The sequence below is a fragment of the Lontra canadensis genome, unplaced genomic scaffold (assembly GCF_010015895.1).
Source record: "Lontra canadensis isolate GAN:19392208 unplaced genomic scaffold, GSC_riverotter_1.0 scaffold16, whole genome shotgun sequence".
Classification (NCBI taxonomy): Eukaryota; Metazoa; Chordata; class Mammalia; order Carnivora; family Mustelidae; genus Lontra; species Lontra canadensis.
The window spans coordinates 5,116,611-5,139,251 of record NW_022631010.1 but is presented as its reverse complement, the minus strand read 5'-3'; the positions used below and the strand labels follow the sequence as shown (position 1 = coordinate 5,139,251).

The window sequence follows — 22,641 nt, the reverse complement described above, 5'->3', positions numbered from 1 at the left end:
GGGATCGAGCCCCACATCGGGCTCTCTGCTCAGCGGGGAGCCTGCTTCCCTTCCTCTCTCTCTCTACCTGCCTCTCTGCCTACTTGTGGTCTCTGTCTGTCAAATAAATAAATTTTAAAAAAATCTTAAAAATAAAAAGATTTTAGTTATTTGTCAGAGAGAAAGAGAGAGAGAGAGCACATAAGCATGGGGAGTGGCAGGCAGAGAACTGATGCAGGACTGGATCCAATGACAGTGGGATCATGGCCAGAGCCAAAGGCAGATGCTTAACCGACTGAGCCACCCAGGCATCCCTCTTCCTGAGATTCTAGGGAAGGGACACAAATGATGGAAAGTGTCCAAGAACTTTGAGGTCATGTTTAAAATATCTCAGGAGGGGGCACCTGGGTGGCTCAGTGGGTTAAGCCTCCGTCTTCGGCTCAGGTCATGATCTCAGGGTCCTGGAATCGAGCCCCACATCAGGCTCTCTGCTCAGCAGGGAGCCTGCTTCCTCCCCTCTCTCTCTCTCTACCTGCTTCTCTGCCTACTTGTGATCTCTGTCTGTCAAATAAATAAATAAAATCTTAAAAAAAAAATATCTCAGGAGCACATACATGAAGACCCAGAGATGGATTATACAGATCTGCCGCCTTCCCACCCTGTGTGGTGTCACGATGTTCCCTGGGGCCACAGTGCCTTTGCATGTTCCTTCTTTCCCAGCAAACACACAGTGGGTCAATTCCTTCAGACCTTGGCTAAACCTGGCTACCTCACGGAAGGTACACAGACACACACACACAGACCCCAGACTAAGTGAGCCATCTCTGTTGTACGTGCTTCGGAGCATAACGCCATGGATCAACGACAGCACGAACAAATTTGAAACTTTACATTGATCTCTGACAATTTGATGGTCTCTCCCTCACCAGACTCTAAGTTCTGCGAGGTCAGAGACCGAATCCGTCTCCTTCAACTGTTGCTTCCCCAGCGCCTAGCGCACTGCATACGGTAGGCGTTTGGTAAGAACCTAAGGATGTAAGCAACGAACGATTGAATGAGTGAATGAATGAATGAGTGAAATTCCGACACAGGGCAGTGTAAATACCGACTCCTCTTCCCACGAAGAAAAGCAAAGCTCAGAATCGTGAGCCATGCGGTGCACGCTAACGTGAGTGCACAGAAGCGCCGACCTCCCACAACCCTGCTGTTTACGCAAGCGTGTACTTCAAAGTGGGAACCTGCTCAAAGTCACCTAGCCGGTAAGCGGCCGGCCCCCACTCACTAATCCCATTTCCCAGATGCGCAAACCTGGGGAGAGGGAGGCCCATCAGGCGGGGAGCATGGGAAGGTTAAGGTGGGGGGAACCAGGACAGCCCTCCAGACGGCTGCATCCGGAGGCCTCCGGGCCGCCGGGCTTCCGGTCCCCCAGCCCGCCGACCGGGCTGCGGGGACGTGCGCGCCGTGTGGGGCGCGCACGCAGGGCGGGGCGTGCGGGGGCGCGCGCGTGCGCAGGCGAGGCGCCGAGGGCCGAGGCAGAGTCGGGGAAGCGCTGCCAGGTCCGCTGTGGGTCCACGCCGCCCGCCGTGCAGCCCGCCCGCCCGCGCGCCCAGCGTCCCCTGCCGCCGCCGCCGCCGCCTCCGTCTCCGCCGCCATGGGAGTGCAGGTGGAGACCATCTCACCCGGAGACGGTGAGTAGGCGCGCTCGGCGGGCCCGGAGTGCCCCTGCCGCCGCGCGCATCCGCTCACAGCTCCCGTCTGTCTGTCTGTCTGTGTGTCCTGTCTGTCTCCTCAGGGCGCACCTTCCCGAAGCGCGGCCAGACCTGCGTGGTGCACTACACGGGTGAGTCGGTGGGCTCGCGGGGTGGGAGGTCTCGGCTCGGGGCGGCTGGCCACGGCGGCCTTGGGGGCAAAGGCCCGGGGCGTGGTGGCGGCGGCGAGGCCCGCGTGGCCCAAGGCGGAGGCCTGGGCGGTGGCAGCGCCCCGGCGGGGGCGACCTCTGGCCTGCCGAACCCGGGACGGCCTGAGCCGGCGCTTTCGCGCTTTCGGAGCAGTCCTGTGCCCACTGCACAGATGGGGAAACTGAGGCTTTGGGGAGGTGAAGTTGCTGGCGCAAGGTCACATGCTCCAGAACGGGCAGCGCCCTGGCCAGGGACCATGAGAAAGGATTTGTACCATTTCTGTGTCCCGAGTGACACCCTGCCTTCCCTTCCGGCTCTCCCTTGGATGGAGATAAGAAGGGCGAAGTAATTTCCACTCTTTGGAGCTGCTTCTTTCGAAGTCGAGATTCGTACCTCCGCCGCGGCTGGAGAAACGCTCGGGTTCCTAAGGCGCTGCTTTGGCTCAGCCTGGCCTTGGAGGAGCTAGATCCGCACGGTCTCCTTTCTCTTCTGACTTTTGAGCCACTTAGACATCCAAGTCTCAGTGGCGGTGACGGCCCAGGCTGACTGAACGTGTAATTTAGCCTCCCCTGCCCACAACTAGGCTTTCTCCCGCCCATTTTAAAGAGAAAGAAACTGAGGCTCAGTTAGAGTAACAAACAGTAATGTAAACCAAAGCAGCCTGTAGACCTTCAGCCAGAATTAGACTTTGCCGGAATTCAGACTTCAGAGTGGATGCCTTGAGACCATCTTTTACTCCATGCCCTTACAAGGTCCTCCTGGGTTGTATTGGGGAGGGGGGGGGAGGTGGAGGCTGAGCAGGCGGAGACTCCTTGGCTGTGGGCTGGAGGTGGGGGGGGGGGTGTGATTGGTGTAGCCACAGTTGTTGATATGAATAACCTTCCCTCCCCCTCCTCCTTCCCCTTTCTCCCGCTTCCCACCCTTTCCTCTGTTCCTCCTCCCCCTTCCTATGTTTCTTCTCCTTCCCTCCCTTTTCCTCTTTCTCCTCCTCCTCCTCCTGGGTAGTAAGCTGTGAGCAGTTAGGACCAGGCTGCTGAGGGATAAGCTCCTACCCTTCTCTCCCAGCTTATGGGGGGAGCCCTCTGTTAAGGGAAATGACTTTCATAGGGAAGGAAGGGAATGGCACCTAACATCTCCCTTCCCATGCCCTTTTACTTATTTGGCTGTATTATTTCTCTGGCTCTTCTCCAGGGGCAAAAATGGGGGCAGGGGGTAGAGGGAGTTAAGGACTAGAACCTTTTAAAAGGCTACCGGAGGAAGAAGTATTGAAACCCATCTTCTTAGGGAACTTTCTCATGCCTGGTGAGATGAAACTGGAAAGTGCTTTTGACATTTTAAATGGCTCGCTTTCTAGGCCATGGTCAGCACCTGAGCCTAGGAGCTCTAATGGAGGAAATCTTGTCAGTTTGGTTGCTTTTGATCAGTGGGATGAAAAGAGTAAGCGTTGCCTTTTACAGTGCTGGGGTGAGTGGGCAGTTCTTTTAGTTCCCACAGCCACTTGGGGCAGACACTGGGACACGGGTGAGGAGGTGACTTCTCCCACCCCCATTTGATAAGTAGCCACATGAGGATAATTGGTTCTTTCTTTTTCACTCCTGAGTCTGTGTCCCTCATCCTTGGCTTGCCCATCTTCTGGTGCTGACGGCAGGATTGGATCCATAGCCTGAACCATGTTTCACTGTGCTTTTTGGTGAAACGTCCCCACACAGCATGTCTGGAGCCTCTCCTAAGAAACAGATGGTCGTGGGACCCAGAACACCATCAGGGCTCCCAGTGCCTCTTCAAGTCTGTGTTTTCCTTGAGGGTGGCACCCACCCACACGCTCCCAGAACAGCAGCAGGACCCTGGCATGCATTGGGACAAAAGCTTTCTTTTTCATTTCATTTTTGATAAGCTCTACAAAGGCGCCTCAGTGAGAAGCCAGCTCTGCCTCTTGCTCACAGAATAGGCTGTTCTTGGGCAGGCGGCTTTGTTCCTGCGGGTCTTTGCCACCAGCCTCCCAGGAAGAACCTGTTTGAGACCTGTGGGGGCGTGAGAGGAATGGGTAGGCGCTTTGAGATTTCATCTGTAGCAGCAAAGGCTTTCAAGCCTGTGGGAACAGAATTCATCTTGGGGCAACATGATGGGGGTGGGGGAACACCAGAAGAACTTGAGGATCTTCAACGGCTGGAAGCCCACTGGGCCTCAAGAACAAGAAGACATTCTCGTAACGCTCCTAGTTTTCATCCCTGTTTTTCTCTGCCTGGCTGCGTCAGTATTCCCTTGTCAGACTTCTTTCTCTCTGCCTTTTCCCAAGTGGTGGATGTTGGAAGTCCCCTGCGTGCCCTTCCACCCCCATGCCCGGTTTCTCACATTGCTTGGCTGTGTGACTCCAGTGATTACAATTCCTAGGAGGGAGAATCTGACTGACCCAGGTTTGGGTCAAACACTGTTGATCCGGCCTGCTCTGGCCTGCTGTCCACTGCTGCTGATTCCCGGGGCAGATCCAAAGAAACAGCAGTGGAAGGAAGGTAGCCAAAGTCCCCTCTCAGCCGCTGGAGGTGGGCATAGCACGGGCCGACTTTCACCACATGGACCTTTTAAGTGCTGCTGGTGGCTGCCGGTCATTGCCTTGAGGCCACTCTCAAGGCTCCCTCTGGTGCCTTCTGTGGCCTCTAGCAGAGCACAGCACGCACATGGCCTCAGAGAAAGGCCTGCCTCACCTCTCTGTGGTGCCAGAAGGGAAAGCGAAAACTTTTGCTGTCCCCAGCCAAGGACCTCCTAGTAGCATGACAGGCACTGAGGTGGGAGGAAGGAGGTGGAGGGATAGCCTGCCAAGTATGTGCCTTGAGGATCAAGTGGATTTCCACAGCTCCTTCCTGGCCTCCGGTAGCTCCGTCCGTCATTGTTATTGTCAAGCTTGTCCCGACACACAGCTAGGCTTATGTCCCTTTTGCTCCTGTCAGCAGGCCACATGCCTGCCATTGTCAGAGCAACCTCAAGTGGATTGAAGGAATTCTTTTTTTATCCTCTTAAAAGATAGTTGACATTTCGCCCTTGGGATTGGGTTTAAGTTGTCAGTAGTCTGGCTTCTAAATGAGAAAAAACCAGGCGTCCCTCAGCCTCACCTCCTCAGAGGGTCCCCTTGGAGGGCAGCTGAGGGGGCCATTCTTCTGCAGCCCCGTCTCCAACCCCTTGGGTTTCTTTCACCTCTCTGTCCCCTCCCCTCTCGGCTTTATTCCACTTATTCCACGCACCCCGCTGCTTCTTGGCTGATCCGGTGTTGAGAGGAGGCTCACGCCCAGCAGAGGCTCCTCAGGCGGGTCTGGTCCCACCCCCACGCCATGGTGTCTTCAGTCAGACTGGCTGTCCTGTTCCTTTTCCTTCCTGCAGCAGGTGTTTATGGAGCAGCAGCAGCGAGCCAGGCATGGGGGCCATGGCCTGCGAACTACAGAGGCAAAGGCTAGATCTGGCGGGGCTTCCCTGGGGTGACGAGGCTGCTGGCTCGCAGGTGTGTCAGGTGGCGAGAAGCCCTGGGGAGAGGTGAAAGCGGAGTGCAGGCCTGCGGAGGGGGTGCTGCTTTTGTGAGGGTGGTTGGCAAAGGCCTCTGACCAAGTGGCATTTTAAGTGGCACACACACTAGCAGTGTGCTGCCCAGGGGAAGAGTCTTCCAGACGGAGGGCCTGAGGCTGGGGCATGCTTGCTGTGCCTGGGGAACAGCAAGGAGACCAGGGTGGCTGGACTGGATGTTGGGAGAGGAAAGCGGTGGGAGAAGGGGGTGTTGGTGGGGCCTTGCAAGTTGCTAGAAGAGCATCGGCTTTCTCTCTGAGTGAGGCGGCAGCTGTTAGAGGGTCATGAGCTGACTTGCGTTTTCACAGGCCCCCTCCCTTCTGGCTGCTGTGTGATCATGGAACTTTTGAGGGCAGGGTGAGAAACAGGGTTCTGGTTGTATCCTGGGTGTGCGGTGTGCCAGCCTGGCCAGGAGGGAAAAGGTAGTGTTAGGTGGACAGTGAACCCCAAAGGGGATGTGAGGTTCTTTGCTGGGTTTCAGATCTTGCCTCTGCCATGTAACAGATCAGGAGAGCTTGGGCAAATTGTTGCACTTGTCTCAGCTTCCGTGTGCCATCCGCAAATGGGAGTAACCGCCTTCTGGGGACGAGTACGTTCACGGGGCTGCTTGTGCCTCAGGCACGGGGTGATGTGTCCCCGCCGGTCCTTTGGCCAGCCAGCATCACCTGGGATGTCTAGAGTGGGAGAGAGGTGTCAGCACTCAGCTCCTGGAGTGGCCCAGGCTGACGCAGGACAGGGTTGGGGCCAAGCCCCAGCCTCCATTCCTTCACACGTAGGGAAATAGGCACTGATAAGAGACACGTCTGAGTGAAGGTTCATGTTCAAACAGGCCTGCACGTTACCTACAGAATAAAACATACTGGCTAAGAAAGTTGCAGCCGATATGCTAATTGTACCTACCGAGGGAGGTGGTTAGCATTTGTTTCCCTTTTCTTGTTTCTTAGTGGGCACAAGAGAGCCTGGCTGTGTAAGTCGAGGTGCCGGTCCTTTTTTTTTTTTAGTTGAAGCATCGCTGATATGCATTTCATTGGTTTCAGGTGTATAGCACAGCGACTGAGCAAGTCTGTGCTTTACACTGGGTCCCCCGCTGGCAGCGCTGCCGTCGTCCGGCGGCGTACATTCTTTTCTCCTCAAGCTTCCTGAACAAAATGGGGTTCTAACATTTTGGAAATAGATTTTCCTATGGAAGCATTCTTTTCTCTCCCCTGGGGTTGTGATCAGCAGCACACTCAGTCACGCAGGTGTCCTGTTCTCTCCTCGCACAGGTGAGAGCGGAAGGCTCGCTTGAGCGAACTGAAGGCCCCGTAGCATGCTTGTGTGTATGTGTGACTCTTACTTGTGAACAGACGTAGAGAAAAATCAGAATCAATACCCCTGTACCCACGACCTGGATTCTCTGATGTATGGCATTTCATCCTGTTGGGCGTTTCTGTCTTCTCACAGAGGGGACGCACGTGTGCACACAGTCTCTGGGTTGTTCATACGTCAGTCCAGCTGCAGTTGGCCGGACGCGTACCTCCCAACACTCGAGCGTGCTCGGAGAAGAATATCCTCCTCCCCTCCTACTGGTCCATCTAAGAAAACTTGAAATGATTTAATAGTAGCTAAAGCCAAATTCATCTTGAAACCACCCCAGATGTCATTAAAGTGTTTATTTTTTTGTAGCCAGAATTCTTTCAAGGTTTACTCATTGCAGTTGGATATTGTGTCTGGTATCAACCTAGAAGAGTCCTCATACTGGTTTTCTTTCTTAATGACCCTGGGTGTTCAAAGAGAGCGGGCTTGTTACCATCTGAATGCCCACCGTCTGTCCCCTGATCTGTCCCCTGATCTGTCCCCTGGTTTGTCCCCTGGTTTGCTCCCGGTGTTGTGGGACTCCGTCCCGTGCCTGGGGACGGCTTCCATGCTTCACATGTGGGACGCCTGGCGGTAGAGGATACGACTCTTCATGTCGGTGTAGTGGTTAAGCCCCATGTTGGGTGTGGAGACCTACTTAAAAACAAACTGGTGTTATGAAGTGCGGATGGGTTCATTGTAGCTGTAAACTAGGGATCACCTGTCTGCCTTGGGATTTTCTCCAAAAATAATATTGTCAACTGCCGTTCCCCTGGAAAAGGCCGGGGTATTTTGGATAACTTAGGCGTGTACCATCCAGTTCTCCCTTTGGTGCTCATGGTGATGTTTGTGTTTTATTTCTTTTTTCCTCTCCTGTTCCTTTACCTACTGAAGAACTCAGCTGAGTCTTTGTATTCCTTCCCCAGCTCCCTGTAACTTTGTCACGAGGAGGAGGAAGGGGTGGGGATAATCCACTCCTGGGTGCTCTGCTCTCACTGCCTTTACTCTTCTCCTCCCACAGGGCCACCACTCCCTGCCACAGCATCCAGGGTGCCCCTCATTGAGTGTCCCCTGACTGACCCTTGACTAAAGTGATTCTTCAGACAGGCTCACAGCACATGCCTCTGATTGTCCAGCAGAGCGCCCATCCCTTTCCTTTGTGGCCTTCCTTGCAGTCAGGCTGTGGACGACTGGTTGTCTCCACTCTTTCCCCAACAGACCGCAGGCCTCAGGAGACCAGACCCACACTGGTGGTGGTCTCCAGGATCTCTGCCCCCCCGCATCAGTGCCTGGCATGGAGTCACTCAGGACTCTAGCAGAGGTGAACAAAGCCCACATTCATGTTATATTTGGTATAATATTTCTGTTTCGTTTTAAGTTAGAATAAGAATGAGAATATTTATGTTTTGGACTTTGTCCCCATCACTGTGGATTTATAATATTACGTCTACTTCCTCTCACACCTACTACACACAGGCCAGCATACCAGGCCCTTCCCTCAGTCATTCAACAGATGTGTTAGGAACTGGGGAAAGCCTTGGCCTTGCCCTTGAGGTGCTTACCTTAAGGGAGTGCCTTCCCCTGTGCCTGCTTTTACAAGACAGGTGCCTTGAGCAGCCCACACCTGGGGTAGAAGTGCCACATGGTCTTGGACGTGTATGCCTCAGGCTGGGGAGGAAAGAGCTGGCTAAGTGTGTGCAAAGGCCCGGGGGTGGGGGTGGGGGAAGGGTATCTTTGGTTTTTCTGCAAGTCCTTATTGACCATCTTGTGCAAGGCACTGTTGTGAGCACCAAGAGTATAGGAATGAAGACATAACACAGTCCCTGTCCTCACAGATCTTACACTATAGTTGGAAAGACAGATAACAGGTTAATAAGCAAAAATATATTGTACATTAACTAGTAAGTGCAAAGGAGGGGGCAGGAGAAGTCTGAGATTTTAGATGGACCTCAATGAGAAACTAATACTTGAGATAAGACATGAAGGAGGTAAGGGAGTAATCCATGTGGCTCTCCCATAAGAACATTTTAGGCAGAGGGACCAGTAGGGACAAAGGCCCTGTGGTGGGAGTAACTCTACTGGTGTCTACAGAGAACAGAAGGAAACCGTGTTCTTGGAGTGGAAAGTGTGAGAGTAATCAGAGATGAAGTCAGCGGCATGCCAGTGTGGGGTTGCAGCCTCTCCAGGGCTTTGAGGCCGTTTTTAGGACTTTGGATTCTATTCTGAGTAAGGGGGTCATGGGAGGGTCTGGAGCAGAGGAGAGTAATAGGGTCTGACTTGTATTTTAGAAGAATGTCCTAGCTGCTGTGCCAAGTTTAAACTGTAAGAGAAAGAGGGCAGAAGCAGGACCACCAGGGAGGGGATTACTATAATCATCTGGGGCCAAGCCCCAGAACTCATGCTTTTACCCATTATACCCGATGGCTTCCCGCCTCTGCATTTTCTGGAAAACAGGAAAAAAGAAAAGCTAAAGATCATGCATATTTCTACCATTACCAAATAGCCAGTATTAAGTACTGTTTTCCTCTGAGCGTCTCCCCCCTACCCCACCCCAACCCCATGACATATAATGTGGCTGTCCTTTTATTTGTATTGTGATAAAGTGGGAAATGGTAAGGTATGCCCACAAGGTCATGCATTCTGGTTTGTGTTCTGGGATCCCATGCGTTCTTACCCTCATGGGACATCCTTTGAAAATACACTTTTGGTCACAGAATCGAAAAAGATTTACCAAAACGTTAGGAGCATTTCCAGGTAAGAGGTGGGATATGTTCTTGCACTCGGTTTGTGTGATGGGGAGGAAGAAGCTGGCTCCCTCTTTGGGTAGGCACTTGACCTCTGATCATACCACGTGCATGGGGTTCTCAGAACTCCCAATTGAGGAAAGTTGCCCAGGGAATGCAACCACAGAGGCCAGGAAATGGAGCATAGACATAAGCTTTGGATATGTATGTCTTATCTCCCACAGGGTGGAAAATCTCTTTTCAGGTCATCATGACGGGGACAAATGGATAGCTGATCATAAAAGTGACATGGCTTCTCTAAACATTTTATTTCATTTTATTTCAAATCCAAACATGAATCACTTGCTAAAGGCCATGTCTTTCTTGTAGGATGGCTCTTCTCGTAGCGTTTCCTATCAGAGTTCTTGCAAAAATCTAATTTTATATTCTTTTAAAGTCAAGACGGTAAGGACTATTATGAGGTCATATCAGTGCCAAACCATTCTGGATTTTTTTTTTTTTTTAAGATTTACTTACTTACTTACTTATTTATTTATTTATTTATTTATTTATTTTAGAGACAGCGGAGGGTGGGGCAGAGGGGGAGAGAGAGAAAAATCCTCAGTAGATACCCTGCTGAGCGAGAAGCCCAGCGTGGGGCTCAGTCCCAGGACTCTAAGACCATGACCTGAGCCGAAATCAAGTCAGACTCTCAACCAGCAGAGCCACCCGGGTGCCCCCAAAAAGATTTCTTTCTTCAAACATACATTAGTCTCATTGACACACATTTATTCATTAGCAGTATTTTTTGTGACTTGACTTTGTTGAGTTTTTCCAAAGGGCCAGCTAGGACCACTCTTTTCTCTGTTTACACTCCTACTTCATTCCTTTGCATACTATTTCTGTTTCTGTACTCAGTAAGTATAACTGACATAAATGAGTCTGAGAGTAAACATAGCGGACTGGCCCTTGGTAAGGATACAATGCACACGGGCAAGAAGAATCAGGGGGTACTGGAGACAGGACTGAAGGCTCATTTGCTGGGCTGGAGCTGTGCAGGCTGTGGTTTGTAGGAGTCTTTGGCGAGGCAGTTGGGTGAAAGGTTGAGGGAGCTTCTGTATATAATAAAGAGGAAGGGAAACAGCCCGGCCTGGGCCACTCTGCCCATTTGCACCTGGGTCAGCACATCCATTTGGGAGTGTTCCAAGTGGCTTCAAGTGTAAATCTTCAGAAAGATTGGGGACTTTCACTTTGATTCCCCCTCCTCCATTCAACCATTGTACTTAAGAAAATACCTGTTGAGTGGAAAGCAGAAGTCCTTTCTCCTCCTTTCAGCTGTAAATAGCAAAAGCTTTGGCAAGTTTAGAGTGTGGGATGTTCTGTTTTGTTGTTGTCATTGTTGGATTTAGGTTTGGGCTTTTTGTCTTTAAGACTCTCTCGGTAGCTTGAACCCTGTAAAATGCTGCTTGTGAAAACCACCTGCAGAGATTCCATCAGCAACTGAAAACCACAGCGTGAGTCAGAAACTGGAGGTGCCTCAGATGCAGGTGTGAAGCCCTCACCTGTGAAGCCCTCACGACAGGTCCTTTTGCGGTCTTCCTCCCTACGCTGGAGAGGGAACGGGGCTCTCTGCCTTCCATGATGCGCTGTTGCATTCTTAGTGAAATCATAACCCCGTGGTCCTCTTCAATCTCCAGAACCTGCCTTTGGGTCTTCACCACTACTTCTGTGACTTGGACCAAGTACCAGGAGCATAGGCCATGGGTGCTTTGCTCAGCATCCCCTGGCCAGGTCTGTCTTTGCTGGTTCCTTCTGAGCGAGCAAGAAGGAGTAGGCTACTGTGGGGGAGGTGAACTTGAGATTCTTCTCCACATCTTTTTTTTTTGCTCCCTCTCCGAGGATTGGAGTCTGGTTCTTCCCCAGAAGAACAGCTGAATTATTGGGGAGGCAACTCGGAGGAAGGTGACATCCATGGTGTCGCCGCCAGAGGCTGTTTCACAGTCCCTCACACAACCATAGCTTATGGTCCTTGTGCTTTTAGCTAGAGGCCCTCAAGTTTTCACATTTTTTCCCTCACTGATTAGTCATTTAAAGGTGCTGAAAATGAAAACTGTCACCCTGGGATTACCCCTCCGATTCTTCCTACCACACGGAAGAGCTCTAAATATGGAAGCCTCGTGCTGTCCTGATGGTTCTTAGAAGTCGTGCAGGCAAAGCCTGTCTCAAAGTGGGCACGAGTGCCGCCAGCACGGCGGGGGCTGGGGTTGAGGTGACTGCTGCAAGGACGCAGGACTCTGAGACCCGCTCTCTGGCTTCAAGCTGTGTTCAGTCAGGAGAGACAAAAAAGTCATTTTCAAAATGGAGAATACAGAGCGGTCCCAGGCAGTCTGTGGGTCGTGAGGCCCAGGTTTGCATGTGGTCAGAAATGAAATCCATCAGTGCCGCCGACAGAGGGCCACGCTGGTGATGGGTTTTGCGAAGAGTGGCCTCCGGAGCTTGGAGTGTCAGCTGTCGTGTCTGAACTGTAACCTCAGTTGCCTTCTCTCATCAGAGCGTGCTTTCTCGAGGAAATGATGGCACTAGCTTGGCAGGTGGTTTTGCTGTTCAAGGGCTCCAGGTCTTGGCACACAGATGTCTGGAGTTGAAGTGGGAGCCTCGGCTGAGACTTGACGGGCCACCTGCTTCGCTTGCTCCCTCGCTTTACAGAGGAAGCACCTCACCGCCCACTGCCGGGTTGGCTGCAGGAGGTAAACACGTGTAGGATTTTAGTGAATCTCACTTTTTTTACTTTTTTTGCTTTAAAAAAAAAACAACAAAATCCCAGTTTTGTAGAGGCATAATTGACATCCAGTAGCCTGCTTATATTTAATGGTACAATTTCCTAAGTTTTGATATGTGTCTTTGCCATTCTTTGAAACCTCCTCTTTCCATCCTCCGCAACCCCTGGCCGGCTTTTCTCTCAGCAGAGTCTGTGTTTTCTAAAAGCTTGTATACGTGGAATGGTACAGTGTATAGACCTGTGTCTGGCTGCTTCTGCTCAGCATAATTATTTTGAGATTCTTAGGTCGTTCTGTGTTACCAGTAGTTGGTTCTTTCTCACTGCTCAATAGTTTCCTGTTGTATGGGTGTACTTGTTTATACGTTCACCAGCGGGCACATGTTTGGGTTGGTCCAGTTTTGGCTCTTCCAAGTGAGTTTGCTGTGAACATCTCTATGTAAGTATTTGTATGGCTGTCATTTCTCCTGGGTCTTTATCCAGGATAAATGGAACGGTCAGGTCATATGGAAGGTATTTGTTTAACTTAGGTGGCCAACCTGTTTCCCAGAGCGGCCGTTCCATTTTATAGTCCCATCGGCAGCGTGTCAGAACTCCAGTTCCTCCACACATCCTCACGGAGCGTGATACGCTCAGTCTTTTCAGTTGTACTCATTCTAGTAAGTAGTGGTCGTATCGCCTAGTGGTTTCGTACACATTTTTATCATGACTAGTCCTGTCGAGCATCTTCTCGTCATGTGCTTACTTGCCACTTGGCTCTTTTTTTCAGTGAAGTATCTGTTCACATCTCTTGCCCTTTTTAAATTGAGCTATTTGTTTCCTTGTGGTTGAGTTTTGCGAGCTCTTCCTATATTCTGGACACAAATTCTTCATCAGATAGGTGCTTTTGCAGAGATTTTCTCCCAGTCTATGGCCCGAGTTTTCATTCTCTTAAAAAGTATCTTTCAAAGTGCTGAAGTTGTTAGCTTTGATGAAGTTCAGTTGATCCTTTTACGGATTGTGCTTTCTTGCCTCATATCGGAGAAGTCTTTGCCTGACCCACAGTCACAGACATTGTTTCCCTGTGTTTTCTTCTAGAAGTTTTATAGGTTTATGTTTATGTTTAGGTCTGTTACCCGTTTTGGGTTGGTATTTGATTATGATGTGAAGTGCAGGTCCAGGGTTTTACTTTTGGCCTGTGGGTATCCAGTTGTTGCAGCCCAATGTAGTTGTCATGTCTGCAAGTTTGGTCTGACTCTTTCTGTCCTTCCCTCTCTGTCAGTTTCGGGGTGGTTTCAGTTGATTGATTAGTCTCCTCATTTTGGGTCGTGTTTTCCCTCCTGTTTGCATGCTTGGTAATTTTGGGTGCTTGACATTGTGAATTTTACCTTTTGGGGTGCTGGATATTTTTATTCCTATAAATATTCTTGAGCTTTATAATTGGAAGCACATAAGTTACTTGGAAACAGTTTGATCCTTTTGGGTCTTTTAGGATTTGTTAGGTGGGTCTGGAGCAGTGTTCAGTTTGGGGCTGATTAGTCCCCACTGCTGAGATGAGATCTTCTGGGTGTTCTACCCAGTGCCTCATAAACCAGGATTTTCTCCGGTCTGCCTGGTTGGAACAGTCACTGATCCCAGCTCTGTGTAAGCGCTGGGTACTGTTCTAATTTTGGATAGTTCTTTTCCTGGCCTTAAGTAGTTTCCTCAGACACATGTGCTGATGAGTATTCTGTTAAATACTCAAGAGGGACCTTCTGCACATCTCCGGGGATTTCACTCTACACCTCTGTCCTTCCTGGTTTGTGTCCTTTGGACTCCAGATGCCTTGAGCTCCGTCCAGGTCCCTCTCCCTGGAAGCGCCCAGGGGTGTAAGCTGGGCGGTCCTCAGGCTGGCCTTGTTAGTTTCCCCTCAGGGATTGCTCTCCTTTACTGCTGTGACCAGTGTCTCAGAAACCATGTTTTAGCTGTGGTGGGTGTTGCTTCTCTGTCTCTTCGCTCTCTTTTTATGGAAGGGTTTTTGCTTTGTGTTTTATTTGGTGCTTTTTTGTTTTTGTGTTTTGCCAGAGCCAGGCCCCACTATGCACTGACTCTGACCTTGGGCAGGTTAACTAAGCCTTGGAGTTGGTTTCCTTATTTTTGTTTTAAGCAGGCTTGGGTGCGTGGCTGGAAGGGCTTTCTGCCTGGTCAGAGAAAGGATTCTCAGACTCGGGACTGCTCATGGCCTACTCTCACCCTTAATGCAGGGTTCGAGAAGGTCAGGTTCAGTGTATACAGTAGAACTCGTAGGGGAGGGACTACTGTGAGAGTTGTGGAGGGCGGATACCTGTTTTTCTCCCAACTGCTCATTTATAGAAAACTACTCAGGTGCTGCCATTTGTCATTTCTTTCATCAGGTCATGATTGTATTCGGGTAAAGAGATGAGCTCCATGTACACTGGCCAGCTTGCTAGTTGTGGGGCACCAGTTCCTGGCTCTGCACTGACTTGGCAGGGGTGGATCCCCGCCCTCCTGTCTACCTCTCAGGCCTCAGCCCCCAGCTCCAGACTTCAGGCGGCGTCAGCACCCACTCTGCTCAGGACATCTGTCTGCCTTCCTGTTCTGTTAGGACAGCAGTTCCCGTCCCCGCCACTGCCCATTTCCTATTTTGTCAAAGTTAGCTCTTCTGGCGGCTCTGATAAAGCTCTCAGTTGATCTCTGCTTCCCCATACCACTTGCAAGTTTGACGTTGTTTTTCACGTTAGGGTTTATGTTAGGATTTCCCTCCTCCTCTAAAAACATCTGAACACGACAGAATTCTGTGTTTTGCTGGGTCTTCCGAGTGATACTTAGAACCATCGTGGGCTCTCACCCTCCGCCTCCAGGGAAATCTGCTTTGTGTTAGTTGTATGTGGACACCTGGCTTACCCCTTCCAGTGTGGGACGGTGGTTTGACAGTTCAGGACCTCAGTGACGGCTGTGACTGGCTGACTCTGGCTTCCACAGAAGCCACCACGACAGTCCTTTTTCAGCGAATCTGAGTGGCAGGAATCTGTTCTCTCGTGGCACTCACCGTCTGGCATCTCCATCTCTGGAAGTCCCCCTTTCGGTAGAGGCTGCCCCTGTGCTTTGTCTGGCTCCTGGGACACTGGAGAAGTTGGACGAACATGGCTTTTGGATTTATAGTCTGGCTTCACTACTCGGCAGGTTGCTTCACTTCCTCTGCCTCACTTCCTTCTGTGAAATGGGGTCGGTGCTGGGGGAGGACTGAGTAGGTTCACGTATGGAAAGTCCCTGACTCCGAGTGGCAGCCCGGCCCACAGTTCTGCTGGAGTTGTTGGGAGTTCCCCGTGGAGAGACTGTCAGTGTCTTTTCTGTTGTCCCTTCCCTGATTGTCTGACACCAGCTGGCGTCCGAACGTCCAAACCGTTCAGCTCAGTTCTGACTCCCCACGTTTCTGTAAAAGGGGATGGGTGAACGGAGGAGGGCCTGTTGCTTCTGGGCTGCGTGTGACTGCCAGCCGCTGCGTGTGCCTAAAGGGCCCACGGTTGTTCTTAGCCTGGGAGCGTGCTGGAAATCGACGTCGGGAGCGTGCGCGCTTGCCCATTCTCACACCAGGGCCGACAGCTGCCCGCCTCTGGTGGTCAGCCTACTGCCTGGAGTCGGGCAGAACACTCACAACCCCGGGGTAGAGGGACTATCCCAGCTCTGTGGAGGGCCACTGAGGACACAGGAAATCCTCCCTGGACGCCGCACTTCCTCCTCAGGCCTCCGGCAGCCCTGCTAGGCCCTTCAGCGCCAGCATCCGGGATGGGCGCTCTGCTGCCGGCTTCTGACTCGCCTCACGTCATCACTTCTTGTTGCTCATGTTACAACTGCCCTTTTTCACAGGGATGCTTGAAGATGGAAAGAAATTTGATTCCTCCCGGGACAGAAACAAGCCCTTTAAGTTTATGCTAGGCAAGCAGGAGGTGATCCGAGGCTGGGAAGAAGGGGTTGCCCAGGTATGCTCTCCTTTGTTTTGTTTTCTTTCCTGGTGTCTGCCTTTTAAAAGATGCTTGTGGGTAGGACGTTCATTCGGTTCAGAAACAAACAAAAATAAAAGGTGCGAGTGGAAAATTTCACTTCCATCTCACCCCGTCTTGCCAGTCCCCTCACCCCCAGCAACTCATGGGTTTTTTTTTGTTTTTTGTTTTTTTTGGGGTTTTTTTTGGTAGAGTTTCCTTAAGCATTCTACGAAAGCATACTTTTCCCCTTTTTTTGCTGTAGTCTCACACAGTGTTCTACACTTTGCTTTTTCATTTAATCTTTCACACTTTATATATCCGGACATAAGAGGAGGACGCTCTCCTCCCACACGCCCTTAGGCGGGAGTGTTTTATTTGTTTCATGGGTATGGTACCCTGTTGATGGTCAGTTCCAGTATTATGCTATTATAAACAGTGCTGCAGTGATGAGTCTCATGTGGACTGAATTTTACATTTGTGTCCGTCTTGCCACAGGCGGGTTCTCAGAAGGAGGGGTGAGCGGGTCACTAGCTATGTGCATTGTGTTTTGACATACTGTCCAGTCGCTATCCCTAGGGATGACCCCGAGCTGCCACCAGTGGGTGGGCTGTGAGGATGTTTGTCTCCTCCCAACCCCGCCAGCAGTGTCTTGTTCAACTTTTGGATTCAGGACAATACAGTGAGGGGAAAATGTTACCTTGATGTGGTGTTAACTTGCGTTTGTCTAATTGCTGGCCATGCTGTGTCAGACCCCTTCTGAGAGCTCATGCTCATGGAGAGAGGCATTTTGTTTGTCTTGCGTCTGTTTCCTCAGCCCTTCCTCCCCATGTGTGTAACCAGGTTTTGTTCTGCCAACACAACAGAATTCCCAGTGGACAACAGGGGACCCAGGGGTGCCAGATTCCAGTTGGGTTCCAGCCTTCCATCAAGCCCAGGAGGCTTTCTCCTGGCACCGACCAGGTTCTGGCGTCCTGAGACGCGGGGCTTTAGAGTCAGCCCTGTGTGAGGGGCCATCAATCTGTTTCCCTCCCACTGAAGAGAACTGAGGGGTAACCGAAGTAGAGAGAAAGAGGTCTGTCTTTCTCATTTCCAGAATACACATTGCTCTGCTTCCTCTAGAAACCATCACCGATTTATCTCCCAGTGACCTGCTCAACTTGCAGAAACTTTAAGCCATCCCACTCCCAAGTGTCTAGATTTCTGTTCCTGCAGGGGAGAGGACGAGAGGATCTTTGTGGTTCACTTCCCTTTGGAAACCTCTGTCCTCGCCGCCTGCGTCTGGCTGGCTCTGGGTCTGTAGCCCATCCCCCACGACCGTGCCAACCATTGTCCACACCATAGCCATCTTCTGTGGCGCTTCCGACACTGGAACAATAACTGCGTTGTGTTCCAAGAGATCTGGCAGCCACCGAGATACTGTTATCAGCCTATTTTACATCCCAGGCTTGGCGAGGCCTGACCGGGGGTTGGGGAGATGCCCAGTCTACCCCTGGACCCAGTGCGCTTGGGGGTCAGTCCCAGGTCTGTCACTTGGGAGAAGTCTGGGTGGTCTGAGACCTGCACAGAGCACCTTTGAAACTCCACAGGATATTTCTTTGAGTGAGTTAAAAGCACAGGAAGAAGGGGGTTTGTCTTGTGCCCCTTTTCCCTTTCTTTTGATATCATTGTTGTTTTGCTCTTACGTGTTTACAGGTGCGTGGTCCTGCCACAGGTGCTGTTTGGGCAGCTTGCTTCTTTCCTCTCTGTGTCTTTGCCATCTTTCCATGTTAGTGCACTTAAGGCTGCTGTGTTGTTTCTAGTGGCTGACCCATGGTGCAGATGGGCCTGTGAAATTGCTGGGTAAAAGGACATGACTGTTTTGAATTTCATTAGATTAAGCCATATGCTTTTAACTGCCCTACCACCCTGGTCCAGTGTGTCTTGGTTTCTGAAAGGAGATGTGGGGAGCACAGGTTCTAAGTCACATCATGTTCTGCGCATAGCCTGTGGCTCCGTCTTAGCCACTGTCTCCGGGGCCAGGTCAGGGGGCCAGGGCAGAGAGTCAGGAGCACACAGCAGGAGGCAGAGCAGAGAGTGCTGGAAGGACAGACACACAGCAGAGTGCCTGCTCACCATTCAGAAAATACATATGGAAACGTATTTATATATTTGATTAGGAAATGAAAAAGCACAAATGTATTTTTTTTAAAGATCTTATTTATTCGAGAGCATTAGTGGGGAAGAGAGGGAGAAGCAGACTCCCCGCTGAGCAGGGAGCCCCATATGGGGCTTGATCCCAGGACCCTGAGATCATGACTGAGCTGAAGCCGATGCCCAACCAACGGAGCCACCCAGGAGCCCCAGTACAAATGGGATTTTAAAAATCAAGAATTTCCCTCCACCCTGGCCACTGTACTCTATTCTCCCCATGGAAAAATGCTGGAATTGTGTCCTTCCAAAGGTGTTTTCTGTTTATATAGGCCAGGTGCAAATATATAAATGTTTCCCTCTTTTTCATACAAATGGTAGCCTACTATACATGATACTTTGTAAAATCTGTCTTTTTTTAAGTTTTCTGTATGAGCATAAGTGTAAAATATGGAAAGTACAGAAGAGTAGACTACCCCAAATGCTACTTTCTGTGTATATGTTTTCTTTTAAAGCGGAGTTTTGGTCAAAGTACTCCTTTTTTAAGACCATGGATGCCACTTAACACATGCTCTGAGTGACAGATTGCTGAAGGCCTGAGTGGTGGCACTGGCACAGTACTGGCTGCCTGGGGTCAGGTCAGGGAGGCCTGTGCAGGAAGGTGCGTGTCATCGGGCTTGGGCCCTACAGAGCCAGATGCAGGGATTGTGCAGCCTGATGGCCAGCCTCCGTGTTCTGCGCTGGGAGGTGCCCGGCCCACAGACCAGCCACACAGTCACTGGCATGTCTGAATCCTGGGACGCTGGCTAAAGGACACCCCAATAAGTAGCCCTGCTTCTTACAGAGACAGTTGGGGAGTGTGTCCGCTTGAGTCTTTATTTTTATTTTCACAGATGAGTGTGGGTCAGAGAGCCAAACTGACCATCTCCCCAGACTACGCCTACGGTGCTACTGGGCACCCAGGCATCATCCCGCCAAATGCCACTCTCGTCTTTGACGTGGAGCTTCTGAAACTGGAATGACAGGAATGGCCTCCTCCATGAGCTCCCCATTCTTGGGTAAGGCAGTGAATGTGAAGAGTCTCTTCCTACCTTTGTACCTCCCATGTTACACCCAGTGCTTGGTGGGTAGCAGAACCAAAAATGACATGGGTTTTCTTCCCCCCTACATTCTTGCTCAATTGGGTAGCCTTTCAGTGTGAGTTATTAGTGTATACCTTGAATGTAAAAGTTGGTCATGCTGTGGAAAGGGATGGCGTATGGTCTCCCAAAAACTCATTGGGATGGGGCAGCTGGTGGTAGCCGTTTAAATGAAGGATGTTTTATATTTAACTTAGAAACTAAAACGGAGTTGGGAACCGGAAACGTGGCCGAATTTATAATGGCAGCGTTTTAGTTCTTTAGAAGGAAGGCTGTTGAGGACTGCCTGCTGTGACGTAGTGCATGCAGCCCCCTCACCATGTAGAGTGAGGCCACTGCCTGAGGGGGTGTGAGAGAGGCACTGTCACCTGGGCCGGCTGCCTTGGGGCCATGCCCAGGACACTGGAGCACAGAAGCCCACTTACTGTCTGTGGCTGGAAGAGTGAGGTGGGGGGGGCGCTTGTGAAGTATAGAGGTGCCCTCAGTCCTAAGAAGAGATCTGAGGGGTTGCTCAGCCTTCCTGTGTAACAGGTGAGGGACCTGAGGTCACTCAAGGTCACTTCCAGGCAGTGGCGGACTAGGACTGGAACCCCTCTCCTGCTTCCCCTTCCTGGACTTGTTTTCCGTCCTTTTACCCTCCTCTCTGGGAAGCCAAACTCAGTGGCTTAATGGCTCATAACTTTTCGTGTGGGTATCAGTATCATAAAACACGTGAATGCTGCCATCTTCTTTCCATTTGGCCCCAGACCTCTAGGTTTGCCCCCCTCCTGGCCCTGGAACCAGAGGACCACAACCAGGGGCTGGGTGAGAATGCTTTTGTTTGAAAGCTGTGACAAGTGGCTGCTGGCCTGTCTCTTATAGTCTAACCTTGTGCTGTTATGGACTTCTTTAAATACAAGGGCTTTTTAAATTCTTAGCTGTTTTTTCTCTGATTTGAACCGTATATACCTGGGTCAGGTTTGATGACCCTGGCTTCTCTGCTTGTCATTCTCACCAAGAGGGACCTCTTGACATTTTACAGAGCCTCTGTCTGCCCAAAGGTCTATACCTAGTCCAAACCCTCTTTCCTGTACTTTGAGAGCTGAATCCTCTGGACATAAAACTGTTTGAAGGGAGCCTTGGAATTATGCTGATTTGGGTACAGGCATTCTGTAAATCTGATAGGATGAAGGGAGGGGAAGGTAAGGAGAGAGGGTTACAAGTCACCCTGGCCAAAGTCTCCCCCCACATCGCCAAAGAACATCTCAGAGCTTCTTGCACAGGTCTTAAGAGAAAGCCCAAGGCCAGACCTAGAAAGTCGTAGGTTTGAATAAATGAATAAAGAGCATAGACGCTTTCTAAATCTCTTCAACCTGAGGGATGTACCAACTTAGTGCCACACACACAGAAGTCACGCAGGAAGACTGAGTTCAAAGACTGCTGATGGCCAGGCCACACTTGGGACCAGTTAACCACAACCACTGGGAGTGGGAGCCCAGCAGGACATGCTTTTAAACCCCCCAAGTGATTCCTATGTGCAGCCACATTGGGAGACCCAGTGATAATGGGGAACTGGACCGTCACTGCTCTCCTCAGCAAGGTAGACGGCACCTTAGCTTAAAAAAGGAGACTGCTTTGGGAAGCCAACCCAAGCCCACCAGGCTCTCCCAGCTGAACGGAGGTGGCTTGTTCCGGGTGAGACCTTGCAGCTCCCTGGACTTGGAATGGCTGATGTCCCATGCCTGTCCCCAGTGTGCATACAGAGCACCGTGTTGCTGGAACTGATGGATTTTCTGTTCCCAACAGATGTGCCGCGGAGGGATGTGGCGCCCTCAGACATGCATACGCGAACCCGGATGGAGCTTTTTCTGATGTTCCACTACACTCTTTGTCTAAACATCGACCCCGACTGAATGTGTTCTGTCACCCGGCTTTGCTCTTTCCCTTTTTCCTTGTATGTGTGTTGACCTAAACTATATGCCATAAACCTCAAGTTACTCATTTTATTTTGTTTTGTTTTGGGGTGAAGGTTCAGTTTCAGTCTTTTGGATCTAGGTTTCCACTTAAGTATTAGTCAAGTATTAACAGCACAAGTAATGGGTTAACTTTAGAATAGGAATTGGTGTCGGGGTGGGGGGGGAATGCAAGAATCTTTATTTTATTTTATTTTTTTTTTTTTGGATGAAATTGTTATCTATTATATATTAAACATTCTTGCTGCTGCGCTGCAAAGCCATAGCAGATTTGAGGCGCTGTCGAGGGCCGAATTACTCTCCCAGTTGAGAGATGTCCTTGGGTTGTATTAAAAGCCCGACCTAAAACTGAAGTGGTGGCGGGGGGGAGAGCTTTTGCCTCCACTGCCCCGCCCCAGCCTCCCCTTAAACCCTCTGCCTTTTGAAAGCAAATCGTTCTCACTGCGATGTTGGACACTACAGGTATCTGTCCCCAGGCCAGCAGGGACCTCCGAAGCCTTCTTCGTGGCCTGGCTTTTATTTTATTATTTTTTTCTCTCCCCATCCTGTGGTTTTTCTAACAGATATTCAGGACTTTTGTAATCTCATAGCTTTCCAAGCTCCACTTCCCAAATTTTAAGAACTTTAATCGAAAGTTTAAATTGAAGGTGCTGTTTGTAGACACTTAACACCCGATGAAAGCCCAGCCATCATGACAAACCCTTGAGTGTTGTCTTGAGAAAATGATGCTGGTCATCACAGCTTCAGCATCTTCTGGTTTTTGATGTTCGGCTCCCCCTGCTGATAATCAGAGTTTCCTGGCTTCTCCTCCTCCCCCTCTCACCCCTTTGCTGTCCTGTGTAGTGATTTGGTGAGAGAAATTATTGCTGCCTACCCCCCTACCCCCGCCTTCCCGCACTACGTATGAGTTTCAAGTTTTATTATTGCAATAAAAGTGCTTTATGCTGGCTTTTCTCAGCCATGCGTGATCGTGATTACTTTCAGGTGCCCCCCCCGGGGGGCCATTTGGTATAGGGGGGTGGGGTAGGGGCTGTGTCAGTGGGGATGTCGTGTCGGAGATTGGAGCTTGGCAAAAGAACTGTAGCAGGAACATCCTTCCTGTTAGCCCTTCTGGGGGGTTGGGGTGAGAGGGGGGGTTTGCATCTTTTCTGGTAGAGGAGCTATCAGGCCCGCCCCCCACTCCCCATCATCAGATGTTTTT

General features: G+C 50.7%; 1 protein-coding gene across 1 annotated transcript; it reads left to right on the top strand.

Annotated features, from left to right (window-relative positions):
* Window positions 1–1,513: 1,513 nt before the first annotated feature.
* On the top strand, window positions 1,514–22,397 carry FKBP1A (FKBP prolyl isomerase 1A). The gene is made up of 5 exons (XM_032859015.1): window positions 1,514–1,667; window positions 1,772–1,819; window positions 16,107–16,219; window positions 19,243–19,407; window positions 21,274–22,397. Exons 1-4 carry the CDS (start codon window positions 1,631–1,633, stop codon window positions 19,369–19,371), a joined length of 327 nt encoding a protein of 108 aa, XP_032714906.1. The 5' UTR covers window positions 1,514–1,630; the 3' UTR covers window positions 19,372–19,407; window positions 21,274–22,397.
* Window positions 22,398–22,641: the final 244 nt, after the last annotated feature.

Coding starts and splice junctions, on each gene's coding strand:
- FKBP1A (XM_032859015.1), top strand. CDS start 1,631: ATGGGAGTGCAGGTGGAGACCATCTCACCCGGAGACG. Junction 1,820..16,106: donor CTGCGTGGTGCACTACACGG/GTGAGTCGGTGG, acceptor CCTTTTTCACAG/GGATGCTTGAAGATGGAAAG. Junction 16,220..19,242: donor GGGAAGAAGGGGTTGCCCAG/GTATGCTCTCCT, acceptor TTATTTTCACAG/ATGAGTGTGGGTCAGAGAGC.